Source organism: Xenopus tropicalis, chromosome 3 (assembly GCF_000004195.4).
Source record: "Xenopus tropicalis strain Nigerian chromosome 3, UCB_Xtro_10.0, whole genome shotgun sequence".
Taxonomy (NCBI): domain Eukaryota; kingdom Metazoa; phylum Chordata; class Amphibia; order Anura; family Pipidae; genus Xenopus; species Xenopus tropicalis.
The window spans coordinates 111,899,073-111,920,037 of NC_030679.2; the positions used below are offsets into that span (position 1 = coordinate 111,899,073).

The window sequence follows — 20,965 nt, forward strand, 5'->3', positions numbered from 1 at the left end:
ACCTGTTGCTTATCTAGGCCTCTATGCAGGTCATGGAACTCTGAGGTGATTATACATTACTTGTTATAATAGATGAGAGGCAGTGTCTGGATGAATATGCAATCACACTACAGTTTGGTCCTGAATTCAAACCGAGGTTATGGAACATGGACAGGGAAAATCATTTCACTCATTAGCAATTTTACAAAGGTGTGGCAACCTGCAGAAACTTTCAGTTTCTTAATGCACAGATACAAACATATGTCAGTGGTCATGAGCACCCCATGGATGGAAACCTATCTTGGCCCAATAACTAAGTGTTCTTGCTACTATCAAACAGAGCACAGTTGTACTAAATTTATGTTGTCACAAGAGAGTGGAAGAATACATGGGGTCTGCATATCAAGATGGGTCACATTAAGCAACTGACCCAGTATAATTTAACCCTTAATATCATTATTTTACATTGATGATCCCTTGCATTTACCAGGTCCAGAATAAAGACTCCATGATATCTAGTGGTAGTACCTTATGCTTATGTTATGAGACTGCAAGAAGAGGTCTGTAAAATGTTTTTATTATTGTCTGTCATCTCACTAACTAAGGACTTTAAATTTGTACTGCAGAACTACACCATAAGGTTAAGCAATAGACTAGTTCTTATTTTGGCTTTATTTACCCTTGAATTAATCAGGAGTTCGGAGAATCAATTTTGAGTCATGCATCTGGTTCTTTCACCTGTATTAAACCATTGCCTAGGTAAGCATTTAAGTCATGTAAATTTTATGATGAAGATTCACAATATTTATGACATGGCTCACTATGATAACCAGCCAAACAGAATGCAAAATGCTAAAATTTTCCAGTAGCCTAAAACAAACATCACAGCCTCTGTATATCTGTTTATTATTACTGTATGAAGCTATATCATCGTTTCATCACTGTAGAGTACAAGGAGGACTGATCATGCCACCAGGGAGGCAAGAAACAAATAAAAAACACGAAGCAGAAAGTATATTTTGGGATAGAAGCTGTGTTCTGTTAATAGAGCCCAGGAAGTGCCAGGCTTCTGCCACTGGCAATGTTCATTTTCTTTCTTACTGTACACGGGCTGGCACTTGTTGAAAATACTGGTGATACCAGTTGGCACACCTCTAGCAGAGGGTAGGGTTCTTATGAACTTTATCAGCTATAAACAATTTCTGCTCTGGTTGTAAAATGAAACTAGTAATCTCTTGTAAACCAAGTATGTCCAGGCCCCAGTTTATCAACAGATGCCAGCTGTTTGCCCATTGTGCATAGTTGTAGTTTAGAAATGGAGGCCTACAATTTAGATGTCTTTAATCTTATTTCTGCCTTAGCAAAACTTCCTATGGCTTATTGCAAATGCAGTTACTTATAAACAAAATTTTATTTAAGAAGGCCAGCCGTGTTGTTTTTAATATGCCTGTACAGGTATGGGACCTGTTATCCAGAATGCTCGGGACTTGGGGTTTTCCGGATAAGGGATCTTTCCGTAATTTGAATCTCCATAACTTAAGTCTGCTAAAAATCATTTAATTATTGAAAAACCCAATAGGCTTGTATTGCCTCCAATAAGGATTAATTATATCTTAGTTGGGATTGAGTACAATGTACTGTTTTATTATTACAGAGAAAAAGGAAATCATTTTTACAAATTAGAATCGTTTGCTTATAATTGAGTCTATGGGAGATGGCCTTTCTGTAATTCGGAGCTTTCTGGATAATGGGTTTCCGGATAAGGGATCCCATACCTGTGCCTTTTATAAATATAGTGCTATACAAGTCAAACTAAAATACAGTGAAAAGGAAGGACATATAATGGTGGCCACACACGTGGCGATCTGTGATCTTTTGTGCGACCATCGGTCGCACGAAAGATCGTCAGACCCGCCACTAACCTTCAGGGCTGAAACGGCAGATAAGGAGGTAGAAACAATAGGATTTCTACCTCCTTCTGCCGATTCAGCCCTGACGGCAGACTCGCCGACTTGCCATACACGCACCGAATATCGTACGAAACGGAAAAAAATGTGCACAATTTAGATTGTTTTTTTTTTTTATCGCAATGTAATATTGTTCATTAGACTGTTATTGCATTGCAAATTTTAATTGCGCATTGCGAACATTTTAATGCGAACTTAACAACTTGTCCATTAACCCTTTTAACGCCAAGCACGTAGCTCCTACGTGCTGGCATTAAAAGGCGTTAGGCGCCACGCACGTAGGAGCAACGTTTTCTTTATCCTGCTCTCGTTTTCTGCGCTCGACGCTTAATCCGAGCGCAGAGAACGATCGCAGGATAAAGAACCCCCTAGAGAACGAGCAGAGGGGGGTAAGTGGTGGCCCCTGGGGCGCGATCGTCCAGGGGCCCCACAGGAAATGCCAGCTCTCTTCCTTCTTCCTGCGCTCCCTCCCTTTGCTCCCCTCACTTCCTGTGCCACCCACTTAGGATTTTTGGTCGCAGAAGCTGCAGTCCTTGGGTCTGATGTCTCCCACCAGCGATCTCCAGCATCTTGACAGGGGGTAGGTGCCACAAACACACACACACACACACACACATATACACACATATTGCACTAATACACACTTATACTTACACTTACACACACTTACATTTTTTGGGGGGTTCACACCTTCACAACACTCACACTTGCTTGCACACACATGCACATAAAACACATTTTGCCATGCGTACACACACACTTACACACTTATGTAATTTTGTAATTTTTTTTTTTTTTTTACTGCATCATTTTTATTCTTGCCATATGGATATTTTGTCTGCTGTATTTCAATTTGCTATCCTGTGTACCCCACATAGTTTGGTAAATCTATGCATATTGGGCATCAAACTGTTCAGTAGACCCCTGGCGTTCATACTTAGAGTGTTTTATGTTGGTACGTTACAAAATGTGGGGTACATAATGGGGCAACATGCAAGCTTTGTGCCGATTTTCAGAAATGTCACATAAACCGTTCAGTTTAGCATAGCTTTGTAGTTTGGTAGTTTGCAGTAGAAAGTTTTATTTACCCATTTTTGTTTTGTCAGAATGTGTACTTTCGGAAAATATATGGTTTTCTAGGGTCTTCGTACTGTTAGGGGGTCTTATGCCACATAATACACATACCGGGTGCAAAAATTGCATGAGCTGGAGCGTCTTATGTGAAAATTCATATGCACTATTTTTATTTGGGTGCCCCTGTACGGCACGTAGTTTGACCAATATATGCATATAGGGCATCAAACTGTTCAGTAGACCCCTGGCGTTCATATTTAGAAAGTTTTATGTTGATACGTTACAAAATGTGGGGGGTACATAATGGGGTAAAATGCAAGCTTTGTGACGATTTTCAGAAATGCCATAAAAACCGTTCTGTTTAGCATAGCTTTGTAGTTAGGTAGTTTGCAGTAGAAAGTTGTATTTACCCATTTTTGTTTTTTCAGAATGTGTACTTTCGGAAAATGTATGGTTTTCTAGGGTCTCTGTACTGTTAGGGGGTCTTATTGCACATAATACACATACCGGGTTCAAAAACTGCATGAGCCGGAGTGTCATTTGTGAAAATTCATATGCACTATTTTCATTTGGGTGCCGCTGTACTCCGCATAGTTTGGTAAATCAATGCATATAGGGCATCAAACTGTTCAGTAGACCCCTGGCGTTCATATTTAGAGTGTTTTATGTTTATATGTTACAAATTGTGGGGGTACATAATGGGGCAAAATGCAAGCTTTGTGACGATTTTCAGAAATATTATAAAAACCATTCTGTTTAGCATAGTTTTGTAGTTTGGTAGTTTGCAGTAGAAAGATGTATTTACCCATTTTTGTTTTGTCAGAATGTGTACTTTCAGAAAATATATGGCTTTCTAAGGTCTTCGTACTGTTAGGGGTTCTTATGCCACATAATACACATACCGGGTGCAAAAATTGCATGAGCCGAAGCATCTTATGTGAAAATTCATATGCACTATTTTTATTTGGGTGCCCCTGTACGGCACGTAGTTTGGCCAATATATGCATATAGGGCATCAAACTGTTCAGTAGACCCCTGGCATTAATATTTAGAAAGTTTTATGTTGATACGTTACAAAATGGGGGGGTACATAATGAGGTAACCTGCAAGCTTTGTGACAATTTTCAGAAATGCCATAAAAACCGTTTTGTTTAGCATAGCTTTGTAGTTTGGTAGTTTGCAGTAGAAAGACGTATTTACCCATATTTGTTTTGTCAGAATGTGTACTTTCGGAAAATGTATGATTTTATAGGGTCTCTGTACTGTTAGGGGGTCTTATTGCACATAATACACATACCGGGTGCAAAAACTGCATGAGCCGGAGCGTCTTATGTGCAAATTCATATGCACTATTTTTATTTGGGTGCCGCTGTACTCCGCATAGTTTGGTAAATCTATGCATATAGGGCATCAAACTGTTCAGTAGGCCTCTGATATTCCTATTTGGGGTGATTTGCCTTTGTATGCAAGAAATTGTGTGAGATAAATGCAGCAAATTGCAACATTTTTAGGCGATTTTCTGAAATGTCATAGAAACCACTAACTTTAGGAAAACTTTGCAGATTGGTACTTTGGTGTAGAAAGGACTCTTTACCCATGTTGGATTTGTCTGAACGTGTACTTTCCAAAAATATATGGTTTTCAGGTGTTACCCTACATTTCTGCAGTTTCTATCCCACATAAAACTGCCATGTGTTTATGAATTAGGTAAAGGTAAGCCATGAAATTAGTGTGCACAAAGTATATTTTGGGGTCTCTAAGTGCCATGTGCTTTGATAAACCTATGTACAGTGGGCATCAAACTGCTCAGTAGACCTCTGGGGTTCATATTTTGGGTGTTTTATCTTGGTACATAATGACCTATAGAAAATAAGATGATGCATATTGGAGGTTTGAGGTGATTTTTGGAAAAAATCAGCAAACTTAGGAAACCTTTGCGGCTTGGTACTTTGGAGTAGAAAGACACAGGTACCCATTTTAGATTCGGTGGAATGTGTACTTTCCAAGAATATATGGCTTTCTGGGGTAAGCGTACTTTTTTGTAGCGTTATCCCACACAATATGATGTAAATGTGTTGATTTTGCAGGAGCTGAAATGACAGATCATATGGGGGTATGTTCACATTGGGGCCCCTACATGCCACATACTTAGGTAAACCTATACATATTGGGCATCAAACTGTTCAGTGGACCCCTGGCATTCATATTTAGGGTGTTTTATCTTGGTACCTAATGCTATGTAGGAGATAAGATACTGCAAACTGGAAGCTTTGAGGGGATTTTTGGAAATGTCATCAAAATTGCTAACTTTAGAAATGCTTTGCAGCTTGGTACTTTGGAGTAGAAACACATGGGTACCCATTTTAGATTTAGGGGAATGTGTACTTTCCAAAAATATATGGCTTTCTGGGGTGAGCATACTTTTTTGTAGCTTTATCCCACACAATATGATGTAAATGTGTTGATTTTGCAGAAGCTGAAATGACAGAAATGGCAGATCATATGGTATATGTTCACATTGGGGCGCCTACATGCCACATACTTAGGCAAACCTATACATATTGGGCATCATACTGTTCAGTGGACCCCTGGCGTTCATATTTAGGGTGTTTTATGTTGGTACCTAATGCTATATGGGAGATAAGATGCTGCAAAGTGGAAGCTCTGAGGGGATTTTTGGAATTGTCATCAAAATTGCTAACTTTAGAAATGCTTTGCGGCTTGGTACTTTGGAGTAGAAACACATAGGTACCCATTTTAGATTCGGGGGAATGTGTACTTTCCAAAAATATATGGCTTTCTGGGGTAAGCGTATTTTTTTGTAGCTTTATCCCACACAATATGATGTAAATGTGTTGATTTTGCAGAAGCTGGAATGACAAAAATGGCAGATCATATGGTATATGTTCACATTGGGGCCCCTACATGCCACATACTTAGGTAAACCTATACATATTGGGCATCATACTGTTCAGTGGACCTCTGGTGTTCAAATTTAGGGTGTTTTATGTTGGTACCTAATGCTATATGGGAGATAAGATGCTGCAAAGTGGAAGCTCTGAGGGGATTTTTGGAATTGTCATCAAAATTGCTAACTTTAGAAATGCTTTGCGGCTTGGTACTTTGGAGTAGAAACACATAGGTACCCATTTTAGATTCGGGGGAATGTGTACTTTCCAAAAATATATGGCTTTCTGGGGTAAGCGTATTTTTTTGTAGCTTTATCCCACACAATATGATGTAAATGTGTTGATTTTGCAGAAGCTGGAATGACAAAAATGATAGATCACATGGGGGTATGTTCACATTGGGGCCCCTACATGCCACATACTTAAGTAAACCTATACAAATTGGGCATCAAACTGTTCAGTGGACCCCTGGCGTTCATATTTAGGGTGTTTTATCTGGTTACTTTATGACCTGTAGGAGATAAGATACTATAGACAGGAAGCTTTGAAGCAATTTTTAATACATTTCACAAATTTTGATAAAAACCAATAACTTTAGGAAAGCATTGTGACTTGATAGTTTGGAGTAGACAGACAGTTGTGCCTATTCTGGATTCCACAGAATCTGTTCTTTCTAAAAATGTATAATTTTCTTGGATAAACCTTATGTTAGTGGAATTTGTGACCTTGAAATCTAAAGTATGCAGCTTTATGGAGCAGTGCTTTGGAAATTTGGTAGTGTACTGCTGGGAGTTTTTGACCTATACAAGTGAGAAATCTCCATAAAACTATATATATTTGGTATTGGCATGTTCAGGAGACATGGGACTTTCCAAATCAGTTGTATTTTTGTGCATAAAATATTTTTTGTTTCTGATGTATGTGTTTATATTATGGAAAATATAATTTTTTTTCATTTTTTAGATATCTAGAAGCCTATATCTTGTTACAGAATTGTAATTACACAAAAATTCCACCATATTTTGAAAGCTTAGGTTGTCCTGAAAAAAACAATATATCGTTTTCCTGGGTAAACTAAAAGTCCCCCCAAGGAAAAGCCCCTAAAGTGAAACAGTGCAAAATGTTCAAAAACTGTCTGGCAGTAGAAGTTCCACTTTGGTCCAAAACGGCTGGCAGTGAAAGGGTTAAGGAGTTTTATTACATACACTGCATGCTGTCGTAAACAATAAAATTCACAAACTTTCTTCCACTGTTGGGAGTGGTCACTAAACAGCTTCTGCGTTCGCAAAGCCCATATTAAATTCGCGCAAAGGCAAATTTGTTTGCTCAGAGGCACACATTTTTGCATTGCGAATAATTTTTCCATTACCAACTTTTATTACATTCCCCCCTTATAATACACTACCTTGCTTCAGAGCAGACTTTTTAAATTAGAAAGCTTTAACAAATTGGACTTTTTAATGGCAGTAGCATTAAAGGAACAGTAACACCAAAAAATAAAAGAGCTTTAAAGTAATAAAAATATAATGCACTGTTGCCCTGCACTGGTAAAACTGGTGTGTTTGCTACAGTAACACTACTATCATTTATATAATAACCTGCTGTGTAGCCACGGGGGCAACCATTCAAGCTGGAAAAAAGGAGAAAAGGCACAGGTTACATAGCAGATAACAGATAAGTTCTGTAGAATACAATAGTGTTTTATCTGTTATCTGCTATGTGCATTTTCTCCTTTGAATGGCTGCTTCCATGGCTACATAGCAGCTTATTTATATAAATTATAGTAGACTTTCTGAAGTAAACACACAACTTTTACCAGTGCAGGGCAGCAGCACATTATATTTTAGTTACTTTTATACACTTTCATTTTTTGGTGTTACTGTTCCTTTAATGTAACTGACTACACAGCCACAGCCTGTGCCTGGGAAATGCAGCATTGTACCTACATTCACTTCTGGGTTAGGAAAGCCGTGCATTGTTTTGTAGTGTTGCCTAACAGTGATATGGTCAGCATTAGACACCAGGTGCAGAATGTTATTTTCCACCCCCTCCTCCCTCTACTCAGCCTTTGTAAAGCTAATTTAGGCAGAAGCTCCCTTCCCTTTGTAGGTCTCTGTCACTAAACTTCCTGGGTGGGACTTCTCTGTTGTTTCAGTTTTGATCCGTGTGTGCTTCTATCATTTGTGCTGCTTGCCACCTGCCTTTACTGTTTGCTAGCCCCTTGACTTCCTGTTTGCCTCACATTTTGGATGTTTGCTTTATCTGTTGCTAGCCCTGTACGCTCTACCATGCTTACTTTGCCACTCCTTAGCGTTCACACATATGTTATGTATGTTTTGTTGCCTTGCATGCACCTGGTAGGGGGGCACTGGAAAGCCTCTTTTGTAAGTTTTGGTGGCCACCTGTACTTGGGGGCTTCCTGTAGTTATTGGGTAAGGTGTTGCATACATTTCTAGTGACATATGAATACAAAAATCAAGATGTTACTACAGGTATGGGACCTGTTATGAATGGAGGTTTCAGGAAAACAGATCCTATACCTGTATTAAAGATGTATAAAGGTACAGGTATAGGATCTTATGTATTATACGGAATGCTCAGTACCCAGGGTTTTTTGGTGCATTAAACCCCCAAACCATGGCTTAATTGGCAAAACAAAGACTGCAGTGATTTTAATTATATTTGAGGACTAATACAATTCTTAAGGTTGATATATGCATTAGGACACTTGTCTTCCTATTACTTATAATTAATGCACAAACATGCTAAAATAAAACTGTATTAAAAAAATAAAAGTTTTAATTGCAACTCTGTAATCTATGTTTTATTAGATTCTTACATTTTTAAGTAATTAAAAGTTATGCAATTGTAACATTTTAGTGAACATATTAGGAAGAAACTGCATGAAAAACATGCACGCCATCATCACTGCAGAGGTCAATAGATCCTTATATTCATTTACCGCTAATGATGTCAGATGGAGCATCTTGAGGAGCAATTTCAGAGCCACTTGACTTTATGTAATAAGCCAACTGATCTTATTATAAGTATCATCAACACTGCAATGTATTCCAATCATAAATACTTCTAATTGCTCAGCCTCTGACATTATAAACACAGGTTTGCCAAGCATTTTTTGGTATTTGCAATTTCATGTCTTGATATTAATTAAAGGCATACTGTTAGCCCCAAATATCCCTTTGTTTGTTTAATACGTATATTTACGTTATTTAATACGTACGTTTATTTATTTCTACACTTCTAATTTAGCTTGGTGAGTTAATAGATTTATACAGTTTTAATAAAATAACAAAGTTCTAATCTTTGCCTTTGTAAGCATATCTTTGTCTACTAACCCTGTTAGGCTTGTGTCAATATGGTGGCAAAGAAAACGCCAAGTGTTATACTAGCCGTAATGACTCAAAATCTTACATTGCAAAAAAAAATTTCAGTCAGGATCTTTGAGGTCCATGGTCTAAATATTTGGTTATATGGATGGCTAGACTGTCAGCTTTGTGAGAAAAAAATGTAAGTGCTGTTTTTGGTTTAGTGCAGACTTAGCTACAAAAACTGTAGCTAAAAGGACCCCAGGAAATGTGCTCAGTCTGAATTGACCCATTTTGTGCTTCTAAATGCAGGGTAGTTTCACAACATGCACTTGTAGCACAATGTACGTGTTGACGGAAAGAAATTTTAGGGTAGGGTTGCCACCTTTGCCAGGTTATAAACCCAGACAAAGGGACGTGCATAATGACGTTGGCGTCACTGATGTCATTACGCAAACATTGGTGTTGCTGACCTTCAAAATAATGTAACAGAAGTAAGATGATTAAAGTAGGACTAAAGCTTGACTAAAGGGCAGAAATGTTTTGGGCTTCTGTAACAGCCCAAGACAACCACAGCTATGATCTAAGTGCCCCCAAAGATGCCCCAGTAGTTCCCCATCTTCTTTTCTGCTGATTCACTGCACATGTTCTGTGCCGTGTTTAGTTATTGAGCTTAGAGACCAACTCACAATATATATATATATTGAATATAAATGTCATGATATAACGCTGATTTGAAATTAATACACATTATTATTACATGGCAGCTCTGAAACCAGTGCAAGTTGCTTCAGCATTCAGTAATCAGCCCTGTAGCATCAACTTATATATTCTGCTTGATAATTTACAACGACCCCTAAGCTTAGCTTCTCACCAGCTTCTAAGCGCACATTGAGCATGTGCAGTGTCACTGACACTTCTAATAGAATCCAAGATGGGGAGCTCCTGTGACAACACTTAAAGCCTTGGATCATTGCTACTATAGAGATGCTGAACTTTAGGCTGGTACAATATGTTCGGTGTATAAAATATGGCATTTCTAGCCATATTCGTATTTAGGGTTTAATTTTTCTTTTTACAAATAAGCACTGAAAAAATGCATATTAAAAAGTTACTCAGAATTATGTTTTCTTTCATTAGGCGCACATTATTTTTTCCAGGTTGGCAAGCTCTTTAAATGAAAAATTAATTCACATTGGTAGTGTTCTGAGCATTGTGGATAATGGTTTTTTCAGATAAAAGACACCACACCCGTACTTGCGGACTAGTGCTAATCTTAGACTGAGTATCATTAAAGTATAAGGTATACCAGTCTGTCTTTTTGTCTGCCCTTTTTCAAATCTAGATTTCACATTTACTAGCACCCTTCACGATTTATTATTTTCTGCTTAAGTTAATGGTTATGCTTTATCATATGGCTGTTCCTCCTTATGACTGAAATTTAATATGATGTTAGATGGAATTGGTACCAGAGAAATAAGGCTGAATTTACAATCTCTGAACAGTTCTTTCCTAAAGCTACTGAACTGCAGGTCCTTGGTACAACAGTGCTACTCAAGCTAAACCCTTAATACATTATTATATCATTGTAATATTAATATAACTTATTATTTTTAATGGCTGTATTTCTAAAAGATACAGACTGGCATGATGTAGAATAAAGCTGGCCATACACGCACCGATACTATCGTACGAAACCTCGTTTCGTACGATATTCGGTGCGTGTATGGCATGTCGGCGAGTCGACCGATATCGCAGGAAGCTGCTGATATCGGACAACTCGCCGATCGGCCAGGTTAGAAAATTTTGATCGGGCGCCATAGAAGGCGCCTGACCAAAATCTGCCGTCAGGGCTGAATCGGCAGAAGGAGGTAGAAATCCTATTGTTTCTACCTCCTTATCTGCTGTTTCAGCCCTGACGGTGTGTGGCGGATCTGACGATGTTTCGTGCGACCGATGGTCGCACGAAACATCGTTAGATCGCCACGTGTATGGCCACCTTAAGAAAGAAATTCAAGATAAGAAATACTGTTAAAAACACAAAAAAGCTAAGCAAGGAAATACAGGTATGGGATCCGTTATCCGGAAACCCGTTATCTAGATATAATCTGAATTTCATAGACTTCATTTTAAATAAATAATTTGAATTTTTTAAAATAATTTTATTTTTATTTGTAATAAAGAAAACAGTACCTTGGTCCTAACTGAGATATACTTAATCCTTACTGGAGGCCAAACAATATGGAAACAATATAGGTTTTATATAATGTTAACATTATTTTTAGTAAGCTTAAGCTATGGAGATCCAAAATACAGAAAGATCACTTATCTGGAAAACCCCAGGTTCCAAACATTCTGAATAGCAGGTCCCATATCTGTAATTAATTTTACCTTTAAAATCAAAAAGCATGTTATCAAACTTGAGGGGGGGTTCTGCTATATAGGAAAATAAATACCCAAGTAAAGGAGCGATTGCAGTAAATGGCGGGCACATAGAACCAGTGCTGTCAGTATTCTAAGTAAAGTAGTCTTTATACTTTATAAATCTAGGATGTTGAGGCAATAGTGTCATCGAAGACATGCCCTAGTTTGCAGCACATAAACCCATATTACATCTGAAATGCACTTTCTAAGTTTTAAAAATTCATGATTGCGTTTTTTTGCCCAATTAGAGAATATTATAGTAAAAAAACACAATCTTTAAATATTGCCCTTTTACATCCTTTTCCTTGATCCACTGTTTAGTGATGGGCTGTGTGCTCCCTCAGAGATTACCTGACAGGAAACAATGCAGCTCTAACTGTAACAGGAAGAAGTGTGGGAGCAAAAGGCAGAACTTTGTCCATTCATTGGCCGATGTGACCTAGCATGTACTGTATGTGTGCTTTTGGTTTGTTTGTGTGCACCATGAATCATATTATCCCAGGGGGCGGCCTTTAGCACTTAAAATGGCAATTTTCTATTTAGGATTGCCCAATGGCACTACTAAAAAGGATATTTTTATGAAAATTATTTATTTTTATACATCAGGGTTTCATATATGAGCTGCTTTATGCAATATATTTTTATAGAGACCTGCATTGTTCAGGGGTAGCGATGAGCGAAATTTTTCGGTAGGCATGGATCTGCGGAAAAAAATTTGCAGCATGTCAAAAAAGGCGCGTGTGTCAAACAAAATTATTATGTGTCAAAAAAATTGCATGATAGCCGTGTTTCACAAATTCCTATAGATATCCTACAAAAATGTAGTATAACAGAAGGCTGAAAGCGGGGTTTGCCAAAGATATGCCAGTTTAATGCCTGACAGGTGCCAAATTTAGCATATTATAGTTGTAGAGTTGTGGCTGGCCTGGGAAATGTGACTAACTGAAGGGGAATGTCTACTGTATGCTGCTAGCATGCAGAAAGAAGCAGGTGCACAGTTAATCTCAGGGGACCAGCCACTTTGATCCTTATACGCAACAAAATACTTCTAATATGAGCATAGTGGGACGTGCATGCAACTTCTATAACAATTGATACTGAGTTCTCAAGCAGTGGAGAAAAGTGTGCATTATTACTTTAAGATCCCATTCTGTCCAGTGATAATAAATGTTAAGGTCTGTTCTGCAGCCTCTCTTTGTTGGATAGTTAAGAAGACTAATTCTTCATCTTTACTGGAAAATAGAGAAACTGTAAGAATTTGCAATGGCAGCTTCTCTTATTGGATAGCACCATAGTGCCGCAGGGAAATACCTTTTACACATTTTATAGAAAGTTGAAACGTGCAATCAAATATGTTAATTGAAATATCTACTGGGAATATGTGTGTGTTCTGTTAACAGAAGTGCATATTCAGTTCAGAGGTTATTTTGTTTCTGCATGTAAAGAAATGGCGGAAATTGTCACGCTATTTTATTATGATTACTTGCTCATAGGAACAATTTAGCGTTGACCTGCATGTACATTCTAAGGGTTGGCTGCACAGGTTAATCTGCGCTGAAACATCTGTATAATTTGCTTCTCTCTAGCATCTGTGCTGCCTGTGTTCTCAGGCATAAGAAGGAATTGAATGTGCAGGAGTGAGTGCATTTAATAAAGCTTTCTTAGCTTGTATTCATGTATATATAATACAAAATATATTATATTATGAACCCTGCTTCTGAGTTACTCATGTCTGAGATGGCAGCTCATTATATTACTACTATAGGCAGAAAATACTGAAGATTTAGGGAGGTTTAAGGTGCTCATACGTGAGCTAGGCCGAATAAATCTCTGTAGGGAATAGCAAAATTGATACTGTGATGCAGTACCCTTAATTATTTGGAATAAAGTGCCAAGTGCAACACACCGTGCCATGTTACTTTAAAGATAAGTGCACATCAACCAAATTTATGCTGAATCTATGGTGTCTATAGTATTCCCACAATACTCATATAGTATATATAGTATTGTATTCAAGTATTCACACAATATTCATAATCATGAAAGGAAAAAGGCATATAATATTGCAGATGTCTTTATGAATAAATTGTGTGCCCCAAGAGTTACAAAACTTACACAAGACTATAAGGGCCATATACCCTAATGGTTAAACCCTCTCCGTAACCATGAATAGGTCAGTACTACCTAAGTCCTTTAGCTTCACTGACCCAGTTTTTTGGTTATGCAAATGTTTTACAACATCAGACCATACTGCTTTTATTTTGTATATCTATTGAAAAAGTTAAATAAAGAGATTATAAAAAAATACAAATAGTGGCCAATACAATACAATACAAAATTACAGGGAATTGAGATCATTGTACAACTGAAACCAATATACTGCTGCTGATCCTTAATGCGCTTCACATGGACCACCACACTTCAAAAGGAAAAGTTGGACAGAGTAGGCAGCTTATTGACCTGTGTATGGGGACAGCAGATGGGCCTACCAGACCAATATGTGTCTGAAAATCAGCCAGATATCTATTGAGCGGGCTCACTTTTTCTGTTTGGATAAGGATCACATTAGTATGGCGGCAATTATAATGCAAACATTGGCCTAAGGGCCAAACTATCAGATCAGCCAGATATTGCCCGCCTCAAGGTGGAAATATCAGAGAGAAGTCCACTTTCTTGGTGACCCTGATAAATGGACAGCTTTAGACTCCTCAAAAAGATACCAGCTGCTATACCTGTATATATTGTTTTAGAACTTATCCAATGGAAAGCATTCTGTTGGTAGCCTCCCCAAAAAAACAGTTTTCAAAAGTTAAGTTAGAGGTGAACTTCCCCTTGATGTTACTTTTACAGTATTCATTTAAGATGCTTCTGTTTTGTTGCAGGTCAGTATGCTGACAACGCTGGAACGGAGATTTAACCTACAGAGCGCAGATGTTGGGGTCATTGCCAGCAGCTTTGAGATTGGAAATTTAGCGCTCATATTGTTTGTTAGTTACTTTGGTGCCAGGGGACACAGACCACGGTTGATAGGATGCGGAGGTATTGTTATGGCCCTTGGAGCTCTTCTTTCAGCTCTTCCTGAATTTCTGACTCATCAATACAAATATGAACCTGGTGAGATCCGATGGGGTGCAGAAGGAAGAGACATTTGTAGCATCAATGATACTTCGAGTGGTGAAATTCCAGACCCGGATATTATCTGCAGCAATACAGCCACCACCAACATGATGTACTTGCTTTTGATCGGTGCACAGGTCCTACTTGGGATTGGAGCTACCCCTGTACAGCCCCTTGGAGTTTCTTATATTGATGACCATGTGAGAAGGAAAGATTCTTCCCTTTACATAGGTATGGTAAGATGCAGAAAACACACACTATTTTATATGCTGCTTTATTTCAGTAGTTTTTCAAGCAATTAGAAAGCTAAATATATTAAGTGAGTGCTGGAATGTAAAATTATGTATAATATATGCCATATAGGGATATCCTTTAGAAATTTAAGGCTACAGGAGTAATATGAAGCCATAATAGGATACACTTTTTTATACTTTTGGAGACTACACGACTATACAAGTTGTTATATAGTTGGACTGTGCAGTTGAACAAAGATATCTACAATGGGGACTCAGTGACATTGGAATGGATTCTTGTGGTGACAATGCAGCAAAGTGCTCTGCGTGGTCTGTAGATATACCTGAATTATAACAGTTATTTTAGTGTGTAAGAACCAGCAGATGACAGACTTCCCCTGGGAAATATAGGGAATGTATAGTGCAGTGAAGTGGTTTGGTATCTTAGCTAAGAATCCCTTACTTTATCTAGATTCTATACAGTACATTATATAATGATACCGGTGCTTTTAGTATAATTTTATGATGATGCTGGAAGTTTTAGTTTACAAGGTAGTCATTTCTGATTTATTCACTTCTTGCTAATGGCCCCTTCTTCTGCCTCTGGCGCTTACACTAGTGCTTTTGCACTCAGTTGAGAAAAACATAATTGCATTCTTTGCAACCTAGGAGTTATTAACACTATACTGTTGAATAAAAAACAGAATACATCTACACAATATACATACCAGCTTTGTGATGTATTTGTGAATGGTTCTGTTTTTTCATAACAAAAATGTTGCCAGGTCAGCACTACAGACCTTATAAAATAGCTGTAATGTTTAGTTATGGAGATCAGAGCATTATCACACCATCACACTGATCATTTTTATACCAGAATATATTGGGTTCCAACTATAGCTAAGTGAAATGCTTCTCAAGCAGGGCATAGTTTTATGTGTTGGTTCTGCATTTTGTACCTATCTGTTTAGTATTCTTGGAACATCAGCACAATTATGCTGGGACTTTGGAAAAAAATGTACAGGTATGGGATCCAGAAACCTGTTATTCAAAATGTTTAGAATTATAGGAAAGCACAATAATAAATGTTTAAATTTTTTAGTAGACTTAAGGTATGGAGATCCAACTTATGGAAAGAAGCGGACGATAACACTCATAACAGGGAATACTTAGCTTTTTTAGGAACTGCCCCCTATAGGGTGCAACAGATAATACAGCAGAAAGTCGCTTTATAGGGTGCCAGGCAGCTTGACACTGGACCGTACTTCTTTGTTGCATAGAAGAATAGAAATCTTGGAAAGATATGTTGTTTACTTTGTGCCTTGTAGTTTTTTCATTGTCCTGTTTTGTTTTTTGTCGTTTTTTGTCAAGGCAGGAAAACATTTGGCAGTTCTGAAAATGAAGCGCAGACTTTGCAGTGTTAGGCGAAGCTCTTCCAATATATCAGTTTTACAGTGGTTCCTCGCATAGGAAATTATTGTAATTATGAGCTTGTTAGTGGCTGTTTACTCTGTACGTAGCATCACTACTCTGCCAATTAAATTTACAGATGGGGAAGGGGGATGCATTTTCTCAGTGATGCTACAGCATTCAATAGAGAAGAGCTGCCGGCTTTTATCACATGGAGATGAATATTTTGCATACAGACATGATATTTCATAAGCTGCTGTGTAGGATTCACATGTTTATGCTTAATACATGTGCAGGGCTTGTAAGCAACCCCATATGCACTTAGGCTACATACACATGAGTGATCAGTAGCACATTTTATTATGAGATAAAAGACTGCCATTTTATTCTTTGATAAATGCCTCTACATTGCTATAGCCTGGGCATAATTACATGCCATCAGATTCAAGCTGCTTTCCATAAAATGATTATCCTGTAACTTCTAGTGTGTATAATGGTTGAGCTTTGGAAGCAATTATAGATAGAAAATTGCATGAGTAGTCAATTTCCTGTTGTCAATCAATGCCTATATTACAAGTAATATAGACTGCTGCTTTAGAATATGTCAGACTTAAAATGCTGTGCTATTACAGACACCTTTTCTATAGGGATGATAAAAGAGTGACAATTTGCAGTTGTCATGTAAAGGGAATGAAAAGGAGCAACTTTTAATGACTGGAATAGGGAGTCTTGAATAGATAGTACTTGCATGTGGTATAATGTTGCTTTGGCCTCAGCATGCACTTCATCAGAAGGCAAGAGGGCTCGCGACTTACACAAGGAAATGTGGTATAATGTTGCTTTGGCCTCAGCAGGCACTTCATCAGAAGGCAAGAGGGCTCGCGACTTACACAAGGAAATGTAGGAAGTGTTAAAATGGATGCAGCATGTTGTGAATTGATGCTACCTGCACCTAAACATGCTACTAGCATGCACTGATGAATGACACACAAGTGTACATATTAAAGCAAGCACATCAGACTTCCTTAGTGGGTTGTGCAAGCTGAATTCGACCCTAATGCTCTTAATACTGCTGCAGTTTGAAAGTAACACTATGGGGCACATTTACTAATCCACGAACGTCCGAAAAGCACCCGAATGCATTTTTTTCGTAATGATCGGTATTTTGCGACTTTTTCGAGCGCTCAATACGAAAGTCGCGACAATTCGCGAAAGTCGTACTGGCTATGAAAAAGTCGCGACAATTCAAGAAATTTTGAATTGCCAATGAAAAAGTTGCGGCAATTCATGAAAGTCATAATGGCTATGAAAAAGTCGCGACAATTCACGAAATTTGTAATGGCTATGGAAAAGTCGCGACAATTCGCGCAAGTCGTAACGGCTACGGAAAAGTCGCAAAAAATACGAAAAAGTCGCAAAATGTTCGTTTTCCAATCCGAATTTCTCCCATTCGGATTCGGATTCGTGGATTAGTAAATCAGCCCCTATGTGAATGCAAATGAAGAATGCTGCAACCTGCCTGCAATTCAGCCCACAGGTGCTACTTTGTGTGTCCATATTGGTGCAGGTTGTGGTGGGATCAAATAAGCATGTGCCACAATGATATTGGACTTATAGGAAAAATAATGCAAATTGGGTAATGAAACAAAGAGCTTTGCACTGCCTGTATAAAAAAAACCTTTAGTTGTATTAAAAGACATGTAAAGCCTACATTTGCCTACAATGTATATCAGTTGAGCATGTCTCCTCCACCCAAATGGCATTACTTGTACTGCATATACTGTATCCCCTCTGTTTGCTAGCACCATTACATTTTTCTAAAGCAAATAGCAGCTTTCACCCAGTGGCCATTTTTCCTCAGATACATTTAAACCTGCAAACAGCACACACAATTCATCATACATTTCATGAAGAATACAGGCTTACACAGGCAGAACTGTCTCTGATAAAAAAGTTCTGTAATGGTAAAGTTGAGCTCAGGAGAAAAAAATTGAAGCAGACAGCTAGAGCTGAGTTTCTATGGGAACCAGCAATGCCATCTTTTCACTGGCTGCTAGACTGGAGGGCATGTTTAGTAATCTGAATTTAGAACAACTGAGCATGCCCACAAGCCAGAAGTCAAAGCAAATTCCTGAGGGTGGGGTCCGAGTGGGTTACAGGAGAAGGAAATCTAAGTGATTAAGGAGATGTTGCAGCCTTACTATTAACCTCTGGACAACCAGTGTGGCAGGTATTTCAAAGAGGCTGTTCACTGATTAAATTTTTGTGTGTGGGGTTCACATGTCCTTTAAGATAGGTGTTACATGGAAAACTTCAATCTTTTAAACTGAAGTCTTCAGTTGCAGTGCAGCTTAAATATGAAAAAGGAAATATGGCAACCCTTTGTAAGTGGTGATATCCTATATGTTGTACATCTTACAAAGTTACATTTTGTTCTGGGGATCTAAATGTGAGCTTGATAATGTACTTGGTGATCAGAGGACAGATTAAATGACATCTGGAGACCTAGAGAATAAAATGATTTGTTAAGAACAATTGCACATTAGCAATTTCTACATTGTACCACAATTTAAATGTGGTTCCCAGTCAAAACACTGATATAAATGTAATTACCGAAGTGTTAATATTTTTCTTACTTTCTTCCTTCTTTCTTCTCTGGCTTGCAATTTAGATTGCTGCCAACCACCCTGCTTGGCATAGCTTGAAGGCCAGCCAATAATAAAGTAGCAGCTTGATTGTTGAACATTCCCTCTCTCGTCTACCCCAGTTTCTCTGTCACTTTGCCTTCAGTTGATAAGTTTTTTGCAATCACGCCCCTCTCCATCTCTGAGATATGTAGCCAAGTGACAGCAGATTGTGCAGGGCATGATTGTAAGAGTCGTTAATTGGTGGCAAACAGACAGTGAAGCATGGCTAGAAGGAAAAGATCAGCGCGCCTATCACTGTACTATTGGCTGGTGTCCAAGTGCTGTCAATCAGCTGAGGTTTGCCATAAATTTCTTGGAAATTGATAACCTTGAACTTCTATTATACTATACTCTTGTTATTGAGTCTTACAGTTTTATTGTTTTGAAAATGATTTTTATGGTAACTGCTGTGCCACTTCCTAGTGGCCTTGGACAAATCAATTGATCTACATGTGCCTTAGGGGCCTAACTCACTAAAAATTTTGTGTATAATGCTCAACATAATAATTAGTATCTTTCATTATATAACGCCAACATATTATGCAGTGCATTACAAAGATTGATCATTGATTCAAAGTGACCCATGCCCCAGAGTATCATACAATCTAATTTCCCTGTCACAGTTACAAATATAAACACACTGTCAGTTTCAATAGAATCAATTAGCCTACCTGCATGTAGAAGGCAGCAGTAGGTCTCAGAACACATGTAAAAGTATTGGCAAAGCAAGTAATATCTGGCCCATCTATTTCTGTAGCAGTGCAGAAGGAAGACTTATGTACACTTGTGTGTTAGGTGTGAGATCTGTTATGATTACAGAGGGCCAGGGAAATGTCTTGACTCAAAACAAATCCTGTGTTGCCTTAGTGGTAGTCAGAATAAAGATGTTGCATTGATCTGTGCTAAACAGCAAGCTTCAATCCATCCAATCCTCATAGGAAATAATGGGAGTGAGTGTGATTTGACTAGTCAGACTGACCTGATTTGATGTGCTGAACTCACTCCTTATACTGCATTCACATTACAGAGAATGAAGATGAAACCAGGCATTGTGACAAGAGCACTGCTTGGATGTATGGAGCTGTGTTGTGACATTATATGGTGCATGTGGTGCACAACTTCACAATATGTAATAGCGCTCGACAAAAGGAATGATAATGATCTAATTAAGTGCACTGGCACAGGGGACATGGTAATGTATTTCAACCCAAGGTTTGGTCCATCTGTACTTACACAACTTTTTTAAAATACCAAATGGAAGTGAAATAAAAGAGAAAGCATTTAAAGCCCTTCCAGCATCCCACAATACATTTAGCATAGGGAGCTGCAATGCCTACGCATTGGTTTAGAGTGCTATGCTAAGTGAGGCCAGAACAATGTACATACAAGCATACATACTTGGTTTTCACAAGTGATATATATAACGCAAATGTTTTGCACTACAATGTTGTAGAAACTAGTCTCTAGCCATCCATTTAGTAGGTCCTTTTTTTCTGTGCTCAGTAGAACAATTCTATTCTGGGCTTTAGAATATTTAATTTTGTGCTTGGAATCTGTTCAGCAATTAAATGCAAAAGACACAGTAGGACATAAGTCCCTGCCCTGCCCTGTAGAGCTAGGTGAGGTGAATGACACAGACGCAGATAGGATACCTTGCACTCTATGAAGGTTATTTACTAAATTCCCTGCTGCTAGTGCTAAAGCACTAAGGGCACAAAATTGCTTCCTGGTGCTGTAGTGTTTTGCACCCTGACCCATGCATTGTTGATGAGCTCTTATATGTTACCACTCATTAGGGACTATCAAAAGCCTGTTATGGCATGCTGAGGTTTGTTCTCA

At 38.2% G+C, this 20,965-nt stretch overlaps 1 protein-coding gene across 1 annotated transcript in view; it reads left to right on the forward strand.

The window, feature by feature from the left end:
- The window catches only part of slco3a1 (solute carrier organic anion transporter family member 3A1), a 155,650-nt gene that overhangs the window by 19,312 nt on the left and 115,373 nt on the right, over positions 1-20,965 (forward strand). Inside the window, exon 2 of the mRNA XM_002933314.5 lies at positions 14,562-15,027. Within this exon, the coding sequence (XP_002933360.2) occupies positions 14,562-15,027 (466 nt within the window). The remainder of the gene's footprint in view (positions 1-14,561; positions 15,028-20,965) is intronic.